The sequence below is a fragment of the Mobula hypostoma genome, chromosome 5 (assembly GCF_963921235.1).
Source record: "Mobula hypostoma chromosome 5, sMobHyp1.1, whole genome shotgun sequence".
In the NCBI taxonomy this organism is placed as follows: domain Eukaryota; kingdom Metazoa; phylum Chordata; class Chondrichthyes; order Myliobatiformes; family Myliobatidae; genus Mobula; species Mobula hypostoma.
In genome coordinates this window covers 5299758-5322075 of record NC_086101.1, presented here as the reverse complement: position 1 = coordinate 5322075, position 22318 = coordinate 5299758, and the positions used below count along the sequence as shown (strand labels likewise).

Here is a 22318-nt window from a genome sequence, read left to right as displayed (position 1 = left end):
GTAACCGGAGCGATAGGGACTTGACTTGTCTTACAAAAGGGCGAGAGGGGGCCGGATCTCTGGACCCAGGCAGCCGGAGGTAGGCTGTCAAATGGAAGGGGTTAAACTCGGGAATGATTGGGAGGCCGGGCCTGGGGGAACCGAGTGTCGCAGGGATGTGGTGGGGTGGGGGTGAGAGATAAGATTTGCAAAACAAGAGGATGATAAACTCAAGGCTCTGACTAGCGGGGATTGCGTGGGCCATCGGGAACAGGGCAGAGTGGCGAAGAGCGTCCGGGACAGGGCGGGACGGTTCAAGTGTTCTGGACATTTCCAGGCTGCTCGGGGACCGCTGGAGCCTCAGTCCTGTGCTCGGGACGGTGGTCATCTTCAAGATTGTGAGGCTCTCCACTGGTCGGGGTCGGGCACGGACATTGCGTCTCCGCTGCGTATGCAATCCGGGAAAATACGATATGGAGAGCAGTGTGTTGCCTCATTCAGCGGACTTCCCTTCTCCGTGCAGCTAGTAAATCCAAAGCAGCGGCAGAGGCCGATATCGTTGGACCAGCAGCGGCGCGGGAGTTGCCGGGTCCCTGTTGATCTCGACGCGGGACTGCCTCTGCTCGGGATTTATCCCCCGAAGCCTTCCCCATGAGAGGGTAGAGCCGCAAGGCAGCGGAAGTTTGAGATCAGAGTTTTCCATCTCCTAGATGAGCTGCCAACCACGGCTGACGAGCCCCGTCTACCCGAAGCGCCAGTAACCCGCGTTTGCCCTCTTCTCTCGTCAGTAGAAACAGTCCCGCCAGGTTTAGTAACCAAGCCACGCGTGAAGGCCGGGATTTGGACCTTGTCAGAGGCCATCGGGAGCGTTTAATAGGAAATGGGAGATTATCCCCACAACACCCCACGCCCCACAGCCCCGTCAGCTATGACGACCGTTAAGGAAACTTTTTCAAGATACACGATTGTTTATTGTCATTATTCAGTACACAGGAACAAAATCATCGTTACTCTGGATGCGATACAGTAGCTAAACAAAAATCATTTTCATGTATACACCTGTATTCGCAGCGCTTCCGTTGACAGAAATGCCTGATTAGAAAGTTTGAAGTACTTTCTAAGCACCATTATTGGGAGCCGCCATTTTCTTCTCTCAGTGACAGTAACAACTCCACTTACAGAAGGGCACCAGCCACGACTAGAGCTGCGGGAAGATCGGGACCGGTTTAGCTACTAAACTGACGGGTTTCGGCCCGAAACGACGACTGCACTCTCTGTCCATAGAAACTGCCTGAGCCTGGCGTGCTGCGTTCCCCCATCATTCCGTGTGTGTTGTCTGCAGATTTTCTCCTGTTAGACTGACTCACCTTGTGATTCTGAATATGTTGTCGGACAAAGGTGTCCCGTTTCAATACGGCCTTCTGAAGATGCCTCCAGGCGGAGATGGGGATATACTGTGGTATGAACGACCGAACAGAGTTAGACACGGTCACGGCAGCCCAGAGATAAATTTAATCCCAGCAACTTTCCCACTACTTTTCTTTTACAGTTGCACAGACCAACCATTGCTGTGAACAGGAATTTTTTTACTCGCCCTGAAAGCTGCACGGCACTACAATGTAACATTTATAAAATAAAATTCAGGCAGCGCGGCGACGAAGGCCAATGCGCGGCAGCATTACAGTTACTGCACAGTTTAGAGGGAGCAATGAATCCCAGTGTCAGGCAGACCAGAGTTAAACACACAGCCAGTGACAGGCAGACCGCAATTAAACACACAGCCAGTGACAGGCAGACCAGAGTTAAACACACAGCCAGTGACAGGCAGACCAGAATTAAACACACAGCCAGTGTCAGGCAGACCAGAGTTAAATACACACCCAGTGACAGGCAGACCGGAATTAAACACACAGCCAGTGTCAGGCAGACCAGAGTTAAATACACACCCAGTTACAGGCAGACCGGAATTAAACACACAGCCAGTGATAGGCAGACAAGAGTTGAACACACACCCAGTGACAGGTAGGGATCTCAGGGATCTGAGGATCTGTTCTGGGACCCCTACTCTTCGTGATTTTTATAAATGTCCTGGATGAGGAAGTAGAAGGGTGGGTTAGTAAGTTTGCTGATGACACAAAGGTTGGGGGTGTTGTGGATAGTGTGGAGGGCTGTCAAAGGTTACAGCAGGACATTGATAGGATGCAAAACTGGGCTGAGAAGTGGCAAATGGAGTTCAACCCAGATAAGTGTGAAGTGGTTCATTCTGGTCAGTCAAATATGATGGCAGAATATGGTATTAATGGTAAGACTCTTGACAGCGTGGAGGATCAGAGGGATCTTGGGGTCTGAGTCCATATGACGCTCAAAGCAGCTGCACAGGTTGAATCTGTGGTTAAGAAGGCATACGGTGTATTGGCCTTCATCAATCATGGAGTTGAATTTAGGAGCCAAGAGGTAATGTTGCAGCTATATAGGACCCTGGTCAGACCCCACTTGGAGTACTGTGCCCAGTTCTGGTCACCTCACTACAGGAAGGATGTGGAAGCCATAGAAAGGGTGCAGAGGAGATTTATAAGGATGTTGCCTGGATTGGGGAGCATACCTTATGAAAACAGGTTGAGTGAACTCGGCCTTTTCTCCTTGGAGCGACAGAGGATGAGAGGTGACCTGATAGAGGTGTATAAGATGATGAGAGGCATTGATCGTGTGGATAGTCAGAGGCTTTTTCCCAGGGCTGAAATGGTTGCCACAAGAGGACACAGGTTTAAGATGCTGGGGTGTAGGTACAGAGGAGATGTCAGGGGTAAGTTTTTTCACTCAGAGAGTGGTGAGTGCGTGGAATGGGCTGCCAGCAAAGGTGGTGGAGGCGGATACGATAGGGTCTTTTAAGAGACTTTTGGATAGCTACATGGAGCTTAGAAAAATAGAGCGCTATGGGTAAGCCTAGTAATTTCTAAGGTCGGGACATTTTCGGCACAACTTTGTGGGCCAAAGGGTCTGTATTGTGCTGTAGGTTTTCTATGTTTCTATGTTTCTAAATACAATCCCAGTGTCAGGCAGACCAGAGTTAAACACACACCCAGTGATAGGCAGACCGGAGTTAAACACACACCCAGTGACAGGCAGACTAGAGTGAAACACACACCCAGTGACAGGCAGACTAGAGTGAAACACACACCCAGTGACAGGCAGCTGGAGTTCTGCCGCTGCTAGTAATCCACACACAACATTCTGGAAGAACTCCAAATTCCACTATGGAGGGGAATAATTTGTCGACATTTCAGGGCGGGACCCTGAATCAGGTCTCAGCCGAAATGTCGGACCTTTATTCATTTCTACTGACGCTGCTGAATTCCTGCAGCATTTGGTGTGTGTAATTTTGCTATTAATCGCACAGCTCCAATGACTGTAAGTCCTGTTTCCATCACCATGCCTGCAGCCCCCATTTAGTGAGAGGACGCGTACTGACAAGTTTTACACAACTCGTGACTGGTTACTCAGTTGGGAGTCTGTTCCCCACCACCCGCCCCCCCAGCCCCCGTCTCCTCTTAGTTTTAATTGTTAGGAAATTTAGAGTAGGGTTGACCCAAAAACATCGACATAGAGACAATTTTGCAGTGAATGAAGACTTTAATAATAATTTTGCAGTGAATGAAGACTTTAATAATGGACCACTAATTAATAAGCCACAAATGACCACAGACCAAGAGGGAACATAAACTAAACACAACAGGTGATGAGACAAACTTTCGGCAGGGAGAGTGAAGGTTCAGAGAAAGTGGTTGGGTCTGGTGGTTGGATTAGTGAACAAGGACTGTGGATGAGAACTGGGATTAGATAGGCTGCCGGTGATGAGTGGCAGGTGAGTCCTATAGGCTGAGTAGAAACTGGGAGCTGTCAGCAGGAGCAGGCCTGACATTACTGTGATCAAGCTGGATAAGGTCCAGCCAATCACATGGCCTGGAGCTCCTGCTGAGGTTGTGGGGTGTACGATAAGTCTGGGCGCATGGGGCACCCTGCTCCCAGAGCTAGTGGCAGCAATGCTGGGTGTCCCTTCTTTCCCCTCACCTGTAGAACAGGAAACATGTCAATGAGGCCGATTGCGCGGGAGCCCCACAGGGCAATCAGCTCCGCCAAGCAGTCGTGAATCTCCTGGAGTCGTGGGTCGCTCCTGTCGTACTGGAATCGGTGACAAAGTGAAAAACAAAAGACCAACAGTAACAGATAACAAGCACATGTCTAGGCAAACAATCACAACATCCTACCCACCATAGCACCATAAGACACAGGAACAGAATCAGGCCATTCTGCCCATCAAGTCTGCTCTGCTGTTCCATCACAGATGATTATTCCTTCCAACCCTTTCCTCCCATCTTCTCCCCGTAACCTTTGGTGCCCTGACTAATTAGGAACCTATCAACCTCCACTTTAAATAAACCCAATGATTTGGTCTCCACAGTCGTCTGTGGCAATGAATTCCACAGATACTCCACCCTCTGGCTAAAGAACCTCCTCTTCATCTCTATTCTAAAGGGCTGTTGTTCTATTCCGAGGTTGCACCCTTTCGTCCTAGACTCTCCCTCTCCATATCCACTCTATTGAGGCCTTTCAATGTTCAGTAGGTTTCAATGAGATCCCCCCCCCCATTCATCTAAACTCCAGTGAGTACAGGCCCAGAGCTATAAAACATTCCTCGTACATTAACTCTTTCATTGCTAGAGTCATTCTCGTGAACCTCCTCTGGACCCTCTCCAATGCCAGGGCATCCTTTCTTAGATATGGGGTCCAAAACGGCTCACAATACTCCACGTGTGTTCTGAGCTTTGCCTTATGGAGCCTCAGCTTTACAGCCATTAATCCCTGACCCCTGTATGGAACGACCATTACAGAGCCCTGTGTATATTCATTGACCATTGATCTCTATCGTCGAACATTTAACCGTTGACCCTCTACATGAGTCCATCAGACACACCTCCTAATCCCCACACATGAATCAATGTTACCAACGCCACTCAATAATTGTCATTTGCGCCAAAAGGAATCGGTGCTGCACAAAGCTTGCCACATTTTTGATGCCAACACATCATGCTCACAACTCACCAACCTGGACCCTAAGAAATAGGACTAGAGTTTGAATATTCAGCCCATCGAGTCAGCTCCACCATTCCATCATGGCTGATTTATTATCCCTCTCAACCCCATTCTCCTGCCATCTCCCTGTAACCTTTGACACCCTGATTAATCAAGAAACTATAATCCTCCTCTTTTAACTTATCCAAATGGCAACCTCCGTCTGTGCCAATCTGTGCCAATGGATTCCACAGATTTTCCACCCTCTGGCTGAAGAACTTCCTGCTCATCTCTGTTTCCAGGAATGTCCCTCTATTCTGAGACTGTGCCCTCTGGTCCTAGACTCCCCCACTACCGGAAACAACTTCCCTATGTCCTCCCCGTCTGGGGCCTTTCAATATCCAGCTTCCTCCCACCCTTCTTTCTAAACTGCAGCAAGTTCAGGCCCAGAGTTGTAATCGCATTGGTAGTAGGGTCAACTGAATAGATTAAGTTAGACAAGACCAGGTTAGATCGTATTTATGTGACACCTGCTCATGACAACATTGAAATATACAGTGAAATGCAGCATTTGTGCCAAATGAAATGATTGTGGATTGTACAGCCGGCAGCCGGAAAGCTTCACCACACTTTCCAGAGCCAATATAGCATGCCCACAACTGACTAACCATAAGCCGTGTATCTTTGGAATGTGGCATGAAATGAGCATGGCTACGTATAGAACGCACAATTCCTCCCTGCACTCTTAATCATGCTGCCCGTACCATCCCTGGGAAGGAGGCATAGGGAGACGCAGAGGTCCACCAAGTCCACGACGGAGAGAAACCACCAAAGGCCAGTCATCGATACTCACATTGGTACTGAAGATCAGGGAGCTTATTGTGTTGCAGGTGGACATGGAGAACTCCCTGTTGGGATCCACAGGAGACCCTTCACACTTCCGGAAAACCTGGTGATGTCAATTAAGAGATAGTTTCTGAGAGGAATATTCACACTTAGTTCACGAAAGAATGTACAAGGTGGTGACATAATGTGTCTGGGATGCAACAGCATTTACAGGCAATACAATCTCAGTGTCCACTGACTGTACCCACACACAAACTGCACAATCACAGTATCCTGACTGTACATACACACAAACAAAACAATCTCAGTGTCCACTGACTGTACCCACACACAAACTGCACAATCACAGTATCCTGACTGTACATACACACAAACAAAACAATCTCAGTGTCCACTGACTGTACCCACACACAAACTGCACAATCACAGTATCCTGACTGTACATACACACAAACAAAACAATCTCAGTGCCAACCATATGTCCCCAAACACAGACAGTACAATTACTGTGTCCATAAACCCATAAGACATAGGGGCAGAATTAAACCGTACTCTGCCATTCCATCATGGCCAATCCTTTTTCCCTCCTCAGCCCCACTCCTTGGCCTTCTCCCCATAACCTTTGATGCCACGTCTAATCAACAACCTATCAAGCTCTGCCTTAAATACTCCCAATGATCTGGCGTCTACAGCTGCCTGTGGTAATAAATACCACAAATTCACCATCCTCTGGCTAAAGAAATTTCTCCGCTTCTCTGTTTTAAATGGATGCTCCTCTATCTTGAGGTTGTGCCCATCTGTCCTAAACTCCACCACCATGGGAAACATACCACTTCTACTCTGTCTAGATCTTTCAACATTCGAAAGGTTTCAATAAGATCCTCCCTCATCCTTCTGAATTACAGCAAGTACAGACCCAGAGTACAAACGTCCCTTCTATGATAACCCTTTCATTCCCAGAATCAACCTTGTGAACCTCCTCTAAACCCACTCCAATGCTAGCATGACTTTTCGTAGCTAAGGAGCCCATAACTGATCACAATACTCAAGGTGAGACCTCACCAGTGCCTTATAAAGCCTCAGCATCACATCCCTGCTGTTGTATTCCAGACTTCTTGAAATGAATGCTAACATTGCATTTGCCCTCCTCACCATCGACTCTACCTGCAAGTTAACTTTTAAGGCATTCTGCACAGGAATTCCCAAGTCCCCTTGCATCTCAGATTTTTGGATTTTCTCCCCATTTAGAAAATAGCTCGCATATTTATTTGTACTACCAAAGTTCATGACCATGCATTTTCCAACATTGAATTTCATTTGCCACTTTCTTGCCCGTTCTCCTAATCCGTCTAAGTCCTTCTACAGCCTACTTGTTTCCTCAACACTACCTGCCCCTCCAACAATCTTCGTATCATCCATAAAAGTGGCAACAAAGCCATCCATTCCATCATCTAAATCATTGATATACAGCATAAAGAGAAACGGTCCCAACACCATCCCCTGCGGAACATGACTAGTCACTGGCAGCCAACCAGAAAGGGATCCTTTTATTCCCATTCGCTGCCTCCTACCAATCAGCCAATGCTCTAACCAGCCAGTAACTTTTCTGCAATTCCATGGGCTCTTAATTGAGTAAGCAGCCTCATGTGTGGCACCTTGTCAAAGGCCTTCTGAAAATCCAAATATACAACATCCACTGCATCCCTGATTTATCCTATGTGTAATCTCTTCAGAGAATTCCAACAGGTTTGTCAGGCAAGACTTTCCCTTAAGGAAACCATGCTGACTTTGTCCTATCTTGTCCTGTGTTTCCAAGGACTCTATAACCTCATCCCTAACTATAGACTCCAACAGCTTCCCAACCACTGAGGTCAGGCTAACTGGTCTATAATTTCCTTTCTGTTGTTTTCCTTCTTTCTTAAAGAGTGGAGTGACATTTGCAATTTTCCAGTCTGCTGGCACTATGCCAGAGTCCAATGATTTTTGAAAGATCATTACTAACACCTTCACAATCTCTACCACTACCTCTTTCGGAACCCTAGGGTGCAGCTCATCTGGTCCGGGTGATTTATGCCTCTTTAGGTCTTTCAGCTTTCTGAGCACCTTCTCCCCTGTGATAGTAACTGCACCCACTTGTCTTCCTTTACACACTTCAACATCTGACGTACTGCTTGTGTTCCACAGTGAAGACTGATAGAAAATACTCATTAGGTTCATCTGCCATCTCCCTGGCTCCTGTTATTATTTCTCCAGCCTCATTTTCAAGCGGTTCTATATCCACTCTCACTTCTCTTTTATTTTTTCTATACTTGAAAAAGCTTTTTCATGTTGTTTGCTAGCTTACTTTCATATTTCATCTTTTCCCTCCTAATGATTCTTTTAGTTGTTCTCTGTAGGATTGTAAAAGGTTCCCAATCTTCTACATTCCCACTATTTTTTTTTTTGCGTTGTTGTAAGCCCTCTCTTTTGCTTTTACATTAGCTTTGACTTCCCTTGTCAGCCACAGTTGTACTATTTTGCCATTTGAGTATTTCTTTGTTTTTGGAATACATCTATCCTGCACCTTCCTCATTTTTCCCAAACTGTGATCACGGCTTCCTAAGGGTTCTTTTACCTTAAGCTTCCAAATCACCTCTCACTCAATACATAACACCCAATCCAGTATTGCTGATACCCTAGTAGGATCAACAACAAACTGCTCTAAAAAGCCACCTCGCAGACATTCAGCAAACTCACTGTCTTGAGATCCATTTCCAACTTAATTTTCCTAATTGACCTGCATGCTGAAATCTCCCATGACTATCATAACATTGCCCTTTTGACACACTTTTTCTATTTCCTGTGGTAATCTGTGGTCCACGTCCCAGTTACAGTGTCCACTGATTGTACCCACACACAAACAGAACAATCTCAGTACCCACTGAATGTACCCACACACAAAGTGCACTCAGTGTCTAATGACAGTACCCACACACAGAGGCAATACAATCTCGGTACCCATCGACTGTACCAACTCACAGACAATACAATCACAGTGTCCACTGATCGTTTACACATACAGAAACAGTACAATCTCAGTACCCTCTGACTGTACCCACACACACAGCACAATCACAATGTCCAATGACTGTACCCACACACATAGCATGGAGTCCAATGACTGTACCCACACACAGCACAATCACAGTGTCCAATGACTGTACCCACACACAGCACAATCACAGTGTCCAATGACTGTACCCACACACATAGCATGGAGTCCAATGACTGTACCCACACACAGAGTACTCTATTTACAGCCCAGCAACTATACATAGTCCCCACTTTTGTATGAACCTCAGTCAGAACTACAACCCCTCTACATGCAATGCCAATAGCCTCAACAAAGGCAGCTAGCCCACACACAGTAATTCACCACACCGGACATAGTGCCCACACTGCGAGTAACCATTGGCTATACCAGTTCACCATGTGCCTGTGCCCTGCCACTGTAAGAGATATCAGCAGTTATACCAGTTCACTGTAAGAGATATCAGTGGCCGTACCTCACACAACCTCTCTGCCTCTCGCATCACGACCGGCTCGAGGGCCGATATCCGACTCCGGTGTATTGCACTGTGCGCCATCTTCTTCTGGATCTTCCACGTGTGGGTGTAATCTCCGAGAGACAGGTCCTTCCCGCCGAAGGATATGTATTCTCCTGCAGAAGATTAGTACGGCAGAAAACAATGGGCCAGGAGCACTGAGAAAAGTCCCTGTCCTGGCCAAGGTGGGAGTGAATGTCAGGGCCATACCACTAACTGGAGGTTCGTCTGTGATGCCAGCCCTGCAGAAATTCTTTCTGAGACGCACTGATTGGTGCAAGTTATGTCTTATGATGACAGGTTGAGTGAGCTAGCGCTTTTCTCTTTGAAGTGAAGGAGGATGAGAGGTGAGATAGAGAGCATAAGGTGATAAGTGGTACAGATCGATTGGACAGCTAGAGACTTTTCTCCCCCAGGGCAGAAATGGCTGATAGCTGAGGGCATAACTTTACAGTGGTTGGAGCAAAGTATAGGTGTGGGGATGGCAGAGGAAAGTTTTTTGACACAAAGAATGGTGACCGAGTGGGATGCCCTGCCAGGGTGAATGATAGTCAGAGGTACAGTCATAGAACACTACAGCACAAAAACAGACCCTTCGACCCATATAATCCATGCCATACAATTGATCTGCCTCGTCCCATTGGCCTGCACCCGGAAACTTCCTCCATCTGTGTCCTTATCCAAGTTTCTCTTAAATGTTGAAATCAGACCCGAATCCAGCAGTTCCACTGGCTGCTCATTCCACACTCTCACCACTCTCTGAGTGAAGAAGTTCCCCCTCATGTTCTCCTTAAAATTTTCACCTTTCACCTTTAACCCATGACCTCTAGTTCTAGTCTCATCCAACCTCAGTGGGAAAAAACCTGCTTGCATTTATCCCATTTACACCCCTCATAATCTTGTATACCTCTATCAAATCTCACGTCATTCTCCTACACTCCAGGGAATAAACTGCTAACTTGTTCAACCTTTCCCTGTAACTCAGGTTCTCAAGACCTGGCAACATCCTTGTAATATATCTTTGCATTTTTTCAATCTTATTGACACCTTTCCAGTAGGTAGATAGCCAGAACTACACACAATACTCCTAATTACACCAATGTCTTATTCAACTTCAACATAACATCTCAACTCCTGTACTCAACACTTTGATTTATGAAGCCCAATATGCCAAAAGATCTCTTTATCCCCCTATCTACTGGTGATGCCTCTTTCAAGGAATTATATGTCTGTATTCCCAGATCCCTCAGTTCAACCAGACTCCCCAGTGCCCTACCACTCACTGTGCAAGTCCTCCCAACGTCCAACACCTCACACTTGCCTGCATTAAATTCCATCTGCTATTTTGAAGACCATTTTTCCAGCTGGTCCACTTCCTGCTGCTAATTTTGATATATTAGAGATATTTAAGAAACTATTAGGTAGGCACATAGATGATAGAAAATTGGAGGGCTGTGTGGGAGGGAAGTGGTAGATTGAGTTTAGAGTAGGTTGCAGGGCCAGTACAACATGCCATCAGAAGGGCCTGAACTGTGTCGTACTGTTTTATGTTCTCAGACGAGGGGTTGGTTGAATTATGACCTGCCGTGAAAACACCAATGCCCATGAAGGGAAAATCCTACATATAGTAGTGGATACGGGTAAAGCCCTCCCCACCCACCATTGAACACATTCACACGGAGTGCAACTCAGGAAAACCGCGTCCATCATTAGTGACCCCCACCACCCAGGACACGCTCTCTTCTCACTCCTGCCACCATCAGGCAGGAGGTACGAGAGCCTCAGGACCCACACCACCAGGGTCAGGAACAGTTATTACCCCTCAACCATCAGGACGGAGGTACCGGAGCCTCAGGACTCATACCACCAGGTTCAGGAACAGTTATTACCCCTCAAACATCAGGAGGTACCGGAGCCTTAGGACAAACACCTCTGGGTTCAGGAACAGTTATTACCCCTCAACCATCAGGCTCTTGAACCAGAGGGGATAACCTCACTCGCCCCATCATTGAAGTGCTCCCACAACCTATTGACTCACTTTCAAGGTCTCTTTATCTCATGTTCTTGAAACTTATTGTTTATTTATTTATTATTTTGTATTTGCAGTTTGTTGTCGTTTACACATTGGTTGTTTGTTCTGTTGGCTGCGGTCTGTCATTGACTCTATTGTGTTTCTTGGATATACTGTGAATTCCCGCAAGAAAACGGATCTCAGCGTTGTATATGGTGACATACATGTACTCTGATAATAACGTTACTTTGAACTATGAGACGCGCTGAAGGTCGCAGTGGGGCAAAGAGACGAGAATGAAAGGCATTCCGACTGCGTCACGAAAGTACAATGTGCACTGGAATTAAAAACGGGGGCGGCACCTGCGAGAGGCACCGCGAAATGGACACCAAGTATCTGAAAGGCAAAGGCAGTAATTGATAGAGGGTTAACAATGTACAGTTCAGCCACAAAACACGCGACGGAGGGTCTTCAGCGCCAGGAGATCAAGCGGCTTCTCACCGAATTGGGAGGAAATGAAGAGCGACCGAACGGCATGAACGTCAATTTCTCTCTCCCCTTCTCTCCCTCTTCTCCACAATGGTGTCTCACCTTCTCCTCACCCTCCTATCTCCTCACTCTGGTGCCCCTTCTCCTTTCTTTTCTCCCAGGGTCCACTCTCTTCTCCCATCAGATTCCATCTACTTCAGGCCTTTACCTCTTCCACCTTCCACCTGAAAGGCTTCTTTCTTCCACCCCTCCCACGTCTCCGGGTGTCACCTATCAGCTGCCACACTGTACACTTTCCCCACGCCCCAGCTTCTTCCGCTTTCCTTCCCAGCACGGAGGAAAGATGTCCCGCCCTCACCCCAGAAACGTAAACTGTTTATCCATTTCCACAGACGCTGAGTTCCGCCAGCATTTCGTGTGCGTTGCTTTGGATTTCCAGTAAATTACGCTCTTGTGTTTATGAACGGAATCGCATGCCGTGCCGGCATCCCCGCTCCCAATGTGTTGATGGAAGGACGAGCATGTCAGATCTGAAGGCGGCTGAGCCCAGTGGTCCTGAAGAATTCCTGGGGCCGATGTTTTCATTTCGTGTGTGCAGATACGGCGCCGAACAGGCCCTTCGAGGTGCACGGCTATTTAACCCCAGCCTAATCACGGGTCAATCTACAATGACCGATTAACCTAATAACAGGTCTGTCTTCGGGAGGAACCGATTGGTTTGTGATAACAACCAGCACAGTCCAAAGATGTGCTGGGGGCAGCCCACAAGTGTTGCCACACATTCCGGCGTCAACATAACATGTCCGCAATGTTTAGCCGAACAACACAAGCAGCGGTAACAACAACAGAACAAAGCAAAATAACGGGTGAAAAGAAAATATCTTTTCTCGCCCTCCCGCACAGACAGCCCTCCGCCCCCAGGTCCGGCCGCCTCCGTGCCTCCAGTCCTTGGCCTCAGACTCAGACTCGCAGACATCGGGCCTCCAACCTCCAGTCTCTGGCCCGGACTCGTACTCGTAACTTTCGGGCCCGTACCGCGGGACTCTCCGACTTCGGTCTTCGATTTTAAGGGCTTCCTACCTCCGAACTCAACCTCCGATGTTGGACTCCGGACTTCGCCGACCTCGGGATAGCGACCCCAGGGCTCGCCGATGACGGGTTTGACCTTCTGACCTCGGCAGGACAGTCCTCTCACATCGTCACAGTCCCGCGTGTTTTTTTTTTGTTTTGTTTCGTTGTTCATTTTCCTGGGTGGTGGGGTCTACTAAGGGGTGCCTCTACCGAAGGATGAGTAAGGGCCCGTATCCTCCGCCGGCTGCCAGGTCACCCCTTGGGCGAGGTGTAGCACCTGCGTAGCCCCCACTCCCGCGGCTGATCGGGGTTATGTCAAGTCATGGGAGCAGGCAGCGGTTGACGTATGGCGGATGTCCTGTGGGCATCCGATGCACATCACAGGACCTGATGATGCGGCCACTGACGCCAGGCAGACGAGGGTATTGGTAATGGCTGGGGTCTCCTGTCTTGCAAACACACTGCCCGGAAGAAGGCAATGGCAAAGCACTTCTGCAGAACAATCCCGGCCAAAGACCATGATCTCCTACGTCCTACGACTCGGCGCTCAGCGATGATGATGACGGCTCTGTCGCCGTTTCTCATCTCCGCCTCTTTTCCCCGGCAGATTTTCTGCCCTCAGTTCTCGGTCTCCATTCTTTTGCCTTCACCCTGTCACCGACCTTGTTGCCGCCCACCTAACCCCGAGTTCAGACACACCTCTCGCCTGAGGTTTCCCGGAGCGAGAAGAGTCCAGTTCTTTCCGCAGTCCGGAAGAAGTGTAAGTTCCTCCAGCGGTTCTGGTGTAGGATTAAATATTAACTCCATTGCCCCCACCCCACACGCACACCCTCTCCTTCAGCATCTCCAACACTTTCAGCTGTTACTTCAGACCATCGGCATCCGCGGGTTTTCACTTGGTGTTTGCGTCAATACCTCTCCGTCAAAGAAAGCCCCGAAACTGCTCAAAGAACTCGCTCCACTCACGCCCCTCTTTACGTCGGTGGCACAGCAGTGGAAACTGCGAGCGGTCTCAGACTCCTGGGAGTGTGCATCTCGCACAAACTTAGTTACTTTCCCCGAACAGTAAAACTGATCATCACCTCCACTCACCAACACAATAGGTTGAGTGAACTCGGCCTTTTCTCCTTGGAGCGACGGAGGATGAGAGGTGACCTGATAGAGGTGTATATGATGATGAGAGGCATTGATCCTATGGATACCAGAGGCCTTTTCCCCAGGGATGAAATGGCTAACCCGAGGGGGCATAGTTTTAAGGTGTTTAGAGGTAGTTACAAGGGGGATGTCCCAGATAAGTTTTCCACACAGAGAGCGGTGGGTGTGTGGAATACAGTGCCAGCGAAGGTGGTGAAGGCGGATACAAGAGGGGCTTTTAAGAGACTCTTAGATAGATTCGTGGAGCTTAGAAAAATAGAGGGCTATGCACGAGGGAAATTCTAGGCAGCTTCTAGAGTAGTCGGCACAAGATTGTGGGCCAAAGGGCCTGTAATGCGCTGTTGATTTCTGTTTATGTAACCCACCCCTCCACTACTTTATCATTTCCTGTCAGTCATCTTATGTACAGTGTGAGGGGATCCAGGAGTGCCCCTATTAACTGATTGAAGAGAGACAGAGCGAGACATTTATCATTGATGGTTTGTTTGGAAAGGAGAGAGAGACGAAGATTGACGGTTGGACTGACACGGGAGTTAACTTTGGAGTTTTACTTTGGAGATAAAAACTGAGCAGCTCGAAGGTTGCTATGGTGACTAACAGGGGATTAATTGATGTTATTTCCGAGGACTTGTTGCCTGCTCGCAATCCTTTACAGACAAAGGAAGGAGGGACTCTTTGAATGACAGGTGATGCTCAGCCTGGTGAAATAAATAGGAGGTCAGATGTTACAGACCTCAGACACATGATCTGGACACTGAGTGAGCATTGTTGTGCCAGCAGAGAAAGTGGGTTTTGGAGGATCGATCAGGCGGATTGATCCAAGTGCTCTGCCAGTGAAAATTCAAAGGCAAGACCGGTGGGGAGTTGACCATGTGTCCGACCCTGGCCTGGGTAGACAGCTCAACCACACTTTGTTGTTAAAGTCACAGTCGGTGACTTGTGAAGGATTTCCGAGGACGACGAGGAAATCGACGGCAACAGCTCACCTGAAGATTCAACTCACTCTCTCTCTCACTCTCTCTGCTTCGCTATTCAACTAAATACCACGAACTGAACTGAACTTTACTCAACATCGTAAGACTGTATCCTTTTACCCCTAGACTTAAAGAAGCTTGGTTTCTCATTCATGTTTTTCCACACTTACTGATTTACTTACTTATATATATAATCCTTGCTAACCTGTTTGATTTATCTTCACTTAGTTTACTGTATTGCATAGTTATTAATAAATATTATCAGTTATTAGCAATACTAGACTCCAAAGTGGTTTCTATTTCTGCTGGTTTCTTTATTCCCGTCACGGAGTACGTGACAACAGACACTCCTGTGCCTAGCGTCACTTTATGGTCATACAATCAATCAAATATATATCAGCTATCTAGCTGTCTTACGTATTTATATTTATTGTGTGTGTTTTATCGTTTGTGTGTGATGTATGTGTGTGTATGTGAGTGTGCTGTGTGTGTATGATGTGAGTGTGGTATGTGTGTGAGTGTGTGTGTATGTGAGTGTATGATGTGACTGTGGTATGTGTGTGAGCGTGTGTGTGTGTGTGTGTGTGTGTGTGTGTATATGTATGTGAGTGTGGTATGTGTGTGTGTATGATGTGAGTGTGGTGTGTGTGTGTGTGTGTGTGTGTGTGTGTCTGTGTCTGTGTGTGTGTGAGAGAGAGAGAGAGAGAGAGAGAGTGCGCTTTGCTGCATCGATCCGGAGTAACGGTTATTTCATTCTCCTTTACACTTGTGTACTGGAAATGACATGGAGCAATCTGGAATCTCCGCGCAGTCGCTGGGTCGCACCAGGCGCCGGCGCAGGCTCACCTTACCTACAAACGACTTCGGGCGCCCAGCGAACTCTGACGACCTCTTCACCAGCGCTTCTTTGATCACATCCAAGGAGTTTAGGACAATGATATCTGGATTTCAGAAGAAATGTGTTCATGTCAAGACGAATTTATACCCCAGGTAGATCACCCGGTAGAGTCTGGTCAGAATCTCGGCTCGCTGCCGATTTAAAACGTCAACTTTCGGATGGGGCTGTCGCACACGACTCCATTACCTCTCTGCCCTTGGGAACACGTAGCATAGAATATTATAGCACGGTACAGGTCCGTCCGACCTTTTAACCACTATAAGATCGATCTGACCCTTCCCTCCCAAATAGCCCCCCGTTTTTCTATCATCCGTGTGCCTATTTAAGGGTCTCTTAAATGTCTCTATCCGCCTCCCCCAGCACCCCTGACATATACCCACCACTCTCTGTATAAAAAGATAGTTCTGACATCCACCCTATACTTTACTCCAATCACCTTAAAATTATGACCTCTCGGATGAGCGATTCTCCACTCCCCAACCCCCGGGAAAAAATAACTGTCTGTCCACTCGATATGTGCCTCTTATCATCTTGTACACTTCTGTCAAGTTAACTCCCACCCTCCTTCGCCCCAAGGAGAAAAGCCCTACCGCTCGCTCAAACTATCCTCGTAAGTCGTGGTCTGCAGTGCAGACAGCGTCCTGGTAAATCTCCTCTGCACCCTCTCTAAAGAGCCCATATCATTCAGGTGGCCAGAACTGAACACAATATTCCAAGTGTGGTTTAACCAGGGTTTTATAGAGCTGCAACATTACCTCGCGGCTCTCGAACTCAACCCCCCGATTAATTAAGCCAACACGCCGTACGAATTCTCAACCACCCGATCAACTTGCATGGCAAGTTTAAGGGATCAGTGTCTGGAATTCCTGCCACCATCCTGTACAAAAAGGACGGGTTACACTTAAATCCTAGGGGGACCAATATCCTGGCAGGGAGATTAGCGGGGGCTACTGAGGTGACTTTAAACTAGAATGGTTGGGGGGTGGGAATCAAATTAAAGCGGCTAGGTGTGAGGAGGTTAGTTCACAACAGAGGGATGGGAACCAGTGCAGAGAGACAGAGGGGTGTAAAGTGAGCGTAGAAGCAAAAAGTACAAAGGGGAAAAGTAAAAGTGGCAGGCCGACAAATCCAGGGCAAGCATTAAAAAGGGCTAAGAGAGTTGTAAAAGAGCGCCTGAAGGCTTTATGTGTCAATGCAAGGAGCATTCGTAATAAGGTGGATGAATTGAAAGTGCAGATTGTTATTAATGATTATGATATAGTTGGGATCACAGAGACATGGCTCCAGGGTGACCAGGGATGGGAGCTCAACGTTCAGGGATATTCAATATTCAGGAGGGATAGACATGAAGGAAGGGGAGGTGGGGTGGCGTTGCTGGTTAAAAAAGAGATTAACGCAATAGAAAGGAAGGACATAAGCCGGGAAGATGTGGAATCGATATGGGTAGAGCTGCGTAACACTAAGGGGCAGAAGACGCTGGTGGGAGTTGTGTACAGGCCACCTAACAGTAGTAGTGAGGTCGGAGATGGTATTAAACAGGAAATTAGAAATGTGTGCAATAAAGGAACAGCAGTTATAATGGGTGACTTCAATCTACATGTAGATTGGGTGAACCAAATTGGTAAAGGTGCTGAGGAAGAGGATTTCTTGGAATGTATGCGGGATGGTTTTTTGAACCAACATGTCGAGGAACCGACTGGAGAGCAGGCTATTCTGGACTGGGTTTTGAGCAATGAGGAAGGGTTAATTAGCGATCTTGTCGTGAGAGGCCCCTTGGGTAAGAGTGACCATAATATGGTGGAATTCTTCATTAACATGGAGAGTGACGTAGTTAATTCAGAAACAAAGATTCTGAACTTAAAGAGGGGTAACTTTGAAGGTATGAGACGTGAATTAGCTAAGATAGACTGGCAAATGACATTTCAAGGATTGACGGTGGATATGCAATGGCAGGCATTTAAAGGTTGCATGGATGAACTACAACAATTGTTCATCCCAGTTTGGCAAAAGAATAAATCAAGGAAGGTAGTGCACCCGTGGCTGACAAGAGAAATTAGGGATAGTATCAATTCCAAAGAAGTAGCATACAAATTAGCCAGAGAAAGTGGCTCACCTGAGGACTGGGAGAAATTCAGAGTTCAGCAGAGGAGGACAAAGGGCTTAATTAGGAAGGGGAAAAAAGATTATGAGAGAAAACTGGCAGAGAACATAAAAACGGACTGTAAAAGCTTTTATAGATATGTAAAAAGGAAAAGACTGATAAAGACAAATGTAGGTCCCCTGCAAACAGAAACAGGTGAATTGATTATGGGGAGCAAGGACATGGCAGACCAATTGAATAATTACTTTGGTTCTGTCTTCACTAAGGAGGACATAAATAATCTTCCAGAAATAGTAAGGGACAGAGGGTCCAGTGAGATGGAGGAACTGAGCGAAATACATGTTAGTAGGGAAGTGGTGTTAGGTAAATTGAAGGGATTGAAGGCAGATAAATCCCCAGGGCCAGATGGTCTGCATCCCAGAGTGCTTAAGGAAGTGGCCCAAGAAATAGTGGATGCATTAGTGATAATTTTTCAAAACTCGTTAGATTCTGGACTAGTTCCTGAGGATTGGAGGGTGGCTAATGTAACCCCACTTTTTAAAAAAGGAGGGAGAGAGAAACCGGGGAATTATAGGCCGGTTAGCCTAACGTCGGTGGTGGGGAAACTGCTGGAGTCAGTTATCAAGGATGTGATAACAGCACATTTGGAAAGCGGTGAAATGATCGGACAAAGTCAGCATGGATTTGTGAAAGGAAAATCATGTCTGACGAATCTCATAGAATTTTTTGAGGATGTAACTAGTAGAGTGGATAGGGGAGAACCAGTGGATGTGGTATATTTGGATTTTCAAAAGGCTTTTGACAAGGTCCCACACAGGAGATTAGTGTGCAAACTTAAAGCACACGGTATTGGGGGTAAGGTATTGGTGTGGGTGGAGAATTGGTTAGCAGACAGGAAGCAAAGAGTGGGAATAAATGGGACCTTTTCAGAATGGCAGGCGGTGACTAGTGGGGTACCGCAAGGCTCAGTGCTGGGACCCCAGTTGTTTACAATATATATTAATGACTTGGATGAGGGAATTAAATGCAGCATCTCCAAGTTTGCGGATGACACAAAGCTGGGTGGCAGTGTTAGCAGTGAGGAGGATGCTAAGAGGATGCAGGGTGACTTGGATAGGTTGGGTGAGTGGGCAAACTCATGGCAGATGCAATTTAATGTGGATAAATGTGAAGTTATCCACTTTGGTGGCAAAAATAGGAAAACAGATTATTATCTGAATGGTGGCCGATTAGGAAAAGGGGAGGTGCAACGAGACCTGGGTGTCATTATACACCAGTCATTGAAAGTGGGCATGCAGGTACAGCAGGCGGTGAAAAAGGCGAACGGTATGCTGGCATTTATAGCGAGAGGATTCGAGTACAGGAGCAGGGAGGTACTACTGCAGTTGTACAAGGCCTTGGTGAGACCACACCTGGAGTATTGTGTGCAGTTTTGGTCCCCTAATCTGAGGAAAGACATCTTTGCCATAGAGGGAGTACAAAGAAGGTTCACCAGATTGATTCCTGGGATGGCAGGTCTTTCATATGAAGAAAGACTGGATGAACTGGGCTTGTACTCATTGGAATTTAGAAGATTGAGGGGGGATCTGATTGAAACGTATAAGATCCTAAAGGGATTGGACAGGCTAGATGCGGGAAGATTGTTCCCGATGTTGGGGAGGTCCAGAACGAGGGGTCACAGTTTGAGGATAGAGGGGAAGCCTTTTAGGACCGAGATTAGGAAAAACTTCTTCACACAGAGAGTGGTGAATCTGTGGAATTCTCTGCCACAGCAAACTGTTGAGGCCAGTTCATTAGCTATGTTTAAAAGGAAGTTAGATATGGCCCTTGTGGCTACAGGGGTCAGGGGGTATGGAGGGAAGGCTGGGTTCTGAGTTGGATGATCAGCCATGATCATAATAAATGGCGGTGCAGGCTCGAAGGGTCGAATGGCCTACTCCTGCACCTATTTTCTATGTTTCTATGTTTCTATCTATGGAGTGACTGGGGAACGTGCCTCTCCACGTCGCCCCCCTGGATCTAACAATAACCCGCCATAGTTCTCCTGTCACGTAACTCCCCGATAAATGTATTCCCCTCACCACTGAAAGTGGTTCCCTAAGGTTGCCAGAGCCGGGGGCAGGGGTGGAAGAGCAAGAACATAGAACATAGAAATCGACAGTACATTACAGGCCCTTCGGCCCACAATGTTGTGCTGACCATGTCACCTGCTCTAGAAACTGCCTAGCATCACCTTACCGCACAGCGTTCTATTTTTCTAAGCTCCATGCAGAAGCTTAAAAGACCCTGTTGTATCCGTCTCCACCACCGTCGTCTGCAGTGCATTCCACGCACCCACTCTCTGTGAAAAGCTTACCCCTGACATCCTCTGTACCTACTTCCAGGCACCTTAAAACTATGCCCCTTCGTGTTAGCTATTTCAGTCCCGGGAAATGAAAAGAGATCCGCGATATGTTAAAAATACTCCCAATGGCTGCGTCTCAAATAACCCCTGGCACCCAAGTCCAGCCCCTGGCCTGAGCGTGCAGCACGGCTATTAATTCCGGCGGACAGGAGAAGGGGCAAAGGCGGATTTACTGGCGCCTTAAAACCATCTCCTTCGTGCAGATGGGGCTCGTCAGCCGTAGCTGACAGTTCATCTAGGAGAAGGAAACCTCCGCTGCCTTGCGGCTATACCCACTCATGGGGAAGGCTTCGGGAGTAAACTCCGAGGGCAAATGCGGGAACTGGCCTCCCTAAGGCAGTACTACGTTGAGTTCAACGCTGCCTGGCAACTCTCGCAAAGCCGCTGCTGCCAATCTGTCCCGGTTTTTGCCTTTCCTTTGGATTGATCAGCTGTGTGGAGAGGGGGAACTTGCTGCGTGGGCAAGAGCTTGCTCTCCCTATCGTACCGCCCCGGTTAGCCCGTCGCGCAGAGTTAGGCCGAACCCTGACCAACGGAGGGCATCAGCCGCCGAATGCGGGAGCCGAGATGCAATGTGCGGACCGGGGCCGCGGAGAAGGAGGAACGCCGCGGTGCGTGACTTCCCAGAAGTACTGGCAATTTTGTCCGGCCGGCACCTCGCTTTGGAAAATGGCAAACCCCCACTCTAAACCATTCCGTGCAGGTCTGGTCTCATTCACAGGTGTGGCTTCACAACGGACCTCAGCAGACCGACTGATCCAGGATAGGAATCTGGTGGTGGCCTCCGCTGGCCGGGGGTGCACCATGGATGTTGCGTAAAATGTCATAGGTTATGGAGAGCATGCTGTTAACCATGTCGCAGGCTCCCCCTCTCCAGAACGCCGATGAATCCGTAGGATCCGCAGACACTGATACAGTCCGGCAGGAGTTGCAGGAACTCGGCAGATCCGGCAGTATCGATGGGTCTGGTCCGAAACGTAGATCGATTATTCTCATCCATAGATGCTGCCTGACCTGCTGAGTTCCTCCAACATTTTGTGTGCATTGCGCTGGATTTCCAGTATCTGCAGAACCTCGTGCAGACCACTGAAGCTGTAGAATTACTGCCCCCTCCCTTAGGGTACTGTGGCCTTACCTTGGCCCCACAGCCGGAGTCTGTAAATCGGCCCGAAGGTCTTGGCCAGTTCGCTGAGGCGGACGTGGAGGTGTCTGTGGTTGAATTCGGCCAGGTTCCCGATGAGAGGCAGCGCCGAGGGCCCAGGGATGGATCGGAGGCTCCGTTCCGCCGGGTCTCTCCTGCTCCCGCAGATCCCGAGGGCCAGGAGGAGCGCGATGGCGGCGAACAGCAAAAGCGCGACCGTGGCCAACATCAGGGCGGCGCTCAGCGGGGCGACTCGCCGTTCCTCGGCCTGCCGGCGCCGGTTCCCTCCGCACTGGCAGCTAAGAGCAAACTCAGAACTGACGCAGGCAGCACAGCCCTTGAGGTGGACCCTACCCACCCTCCGGCTCCTCCTCCCAGCCCCCTCCTGCCGGGAAGACCAGTCCTTGGCAGCGGCCTTCTCCGATGCCAGCCCGTCAATCTCGCCGTTATTGCGGTCGCTTGCGCGTAAACAAGGCCCGCGAGGTCACTCAACCCGTCTCACCACTTGGCGCCCAACACTCCCCGACCCCCGCTCTCGCTTGGCCGGGTTCGACCGCGGACATTAAATACAGCAATACTTAACGCGATTCTGATT

The 22318-nt window shown here is 48.3% G+C and overlaps 1 protein-coding gene across 1 annotated transcript in view; it reads right to left on the bottom strand.

Annotated features, from left to right (window-relative positions):
* Nucleotides 1-22023, bottom strand: part of LOC134346423 (steroid 21-hydroxylase) — a 28277-nt gene extending 6254 nt beyond the window's left edge. Inside the window, exons 1-5 of the mRNA XM_063047792.1 lie at nucleotides 21718-22023; nucleotides 16031-16120; nucleotides 9441-9595; nucleotides 5903-5998; nucleotides 4048-4158 (exon numbers count right to left, since the gene is read on the bottom strand). Coding sequence (XP_062903862.1) covers nucleotides 4048-4158; nucleotides 5903-5998; nucleotides 9441-9595; nucleotides 16031-16120; nucleotides 21718-21952 — 687 coding nt within the window. The 5' untranslated portion in view covers nucleotides 21953-22023. The remainder of the gene's footprint in view (nucleotides 1-4047; nucleotides 4159-5902; nucleotides 5999-9440; nucleotides 9596-16030; nucleotides 16121-21717) is intronic.
* Nucleotides 22024-22318: the final 295 nt, after the last annotated feature.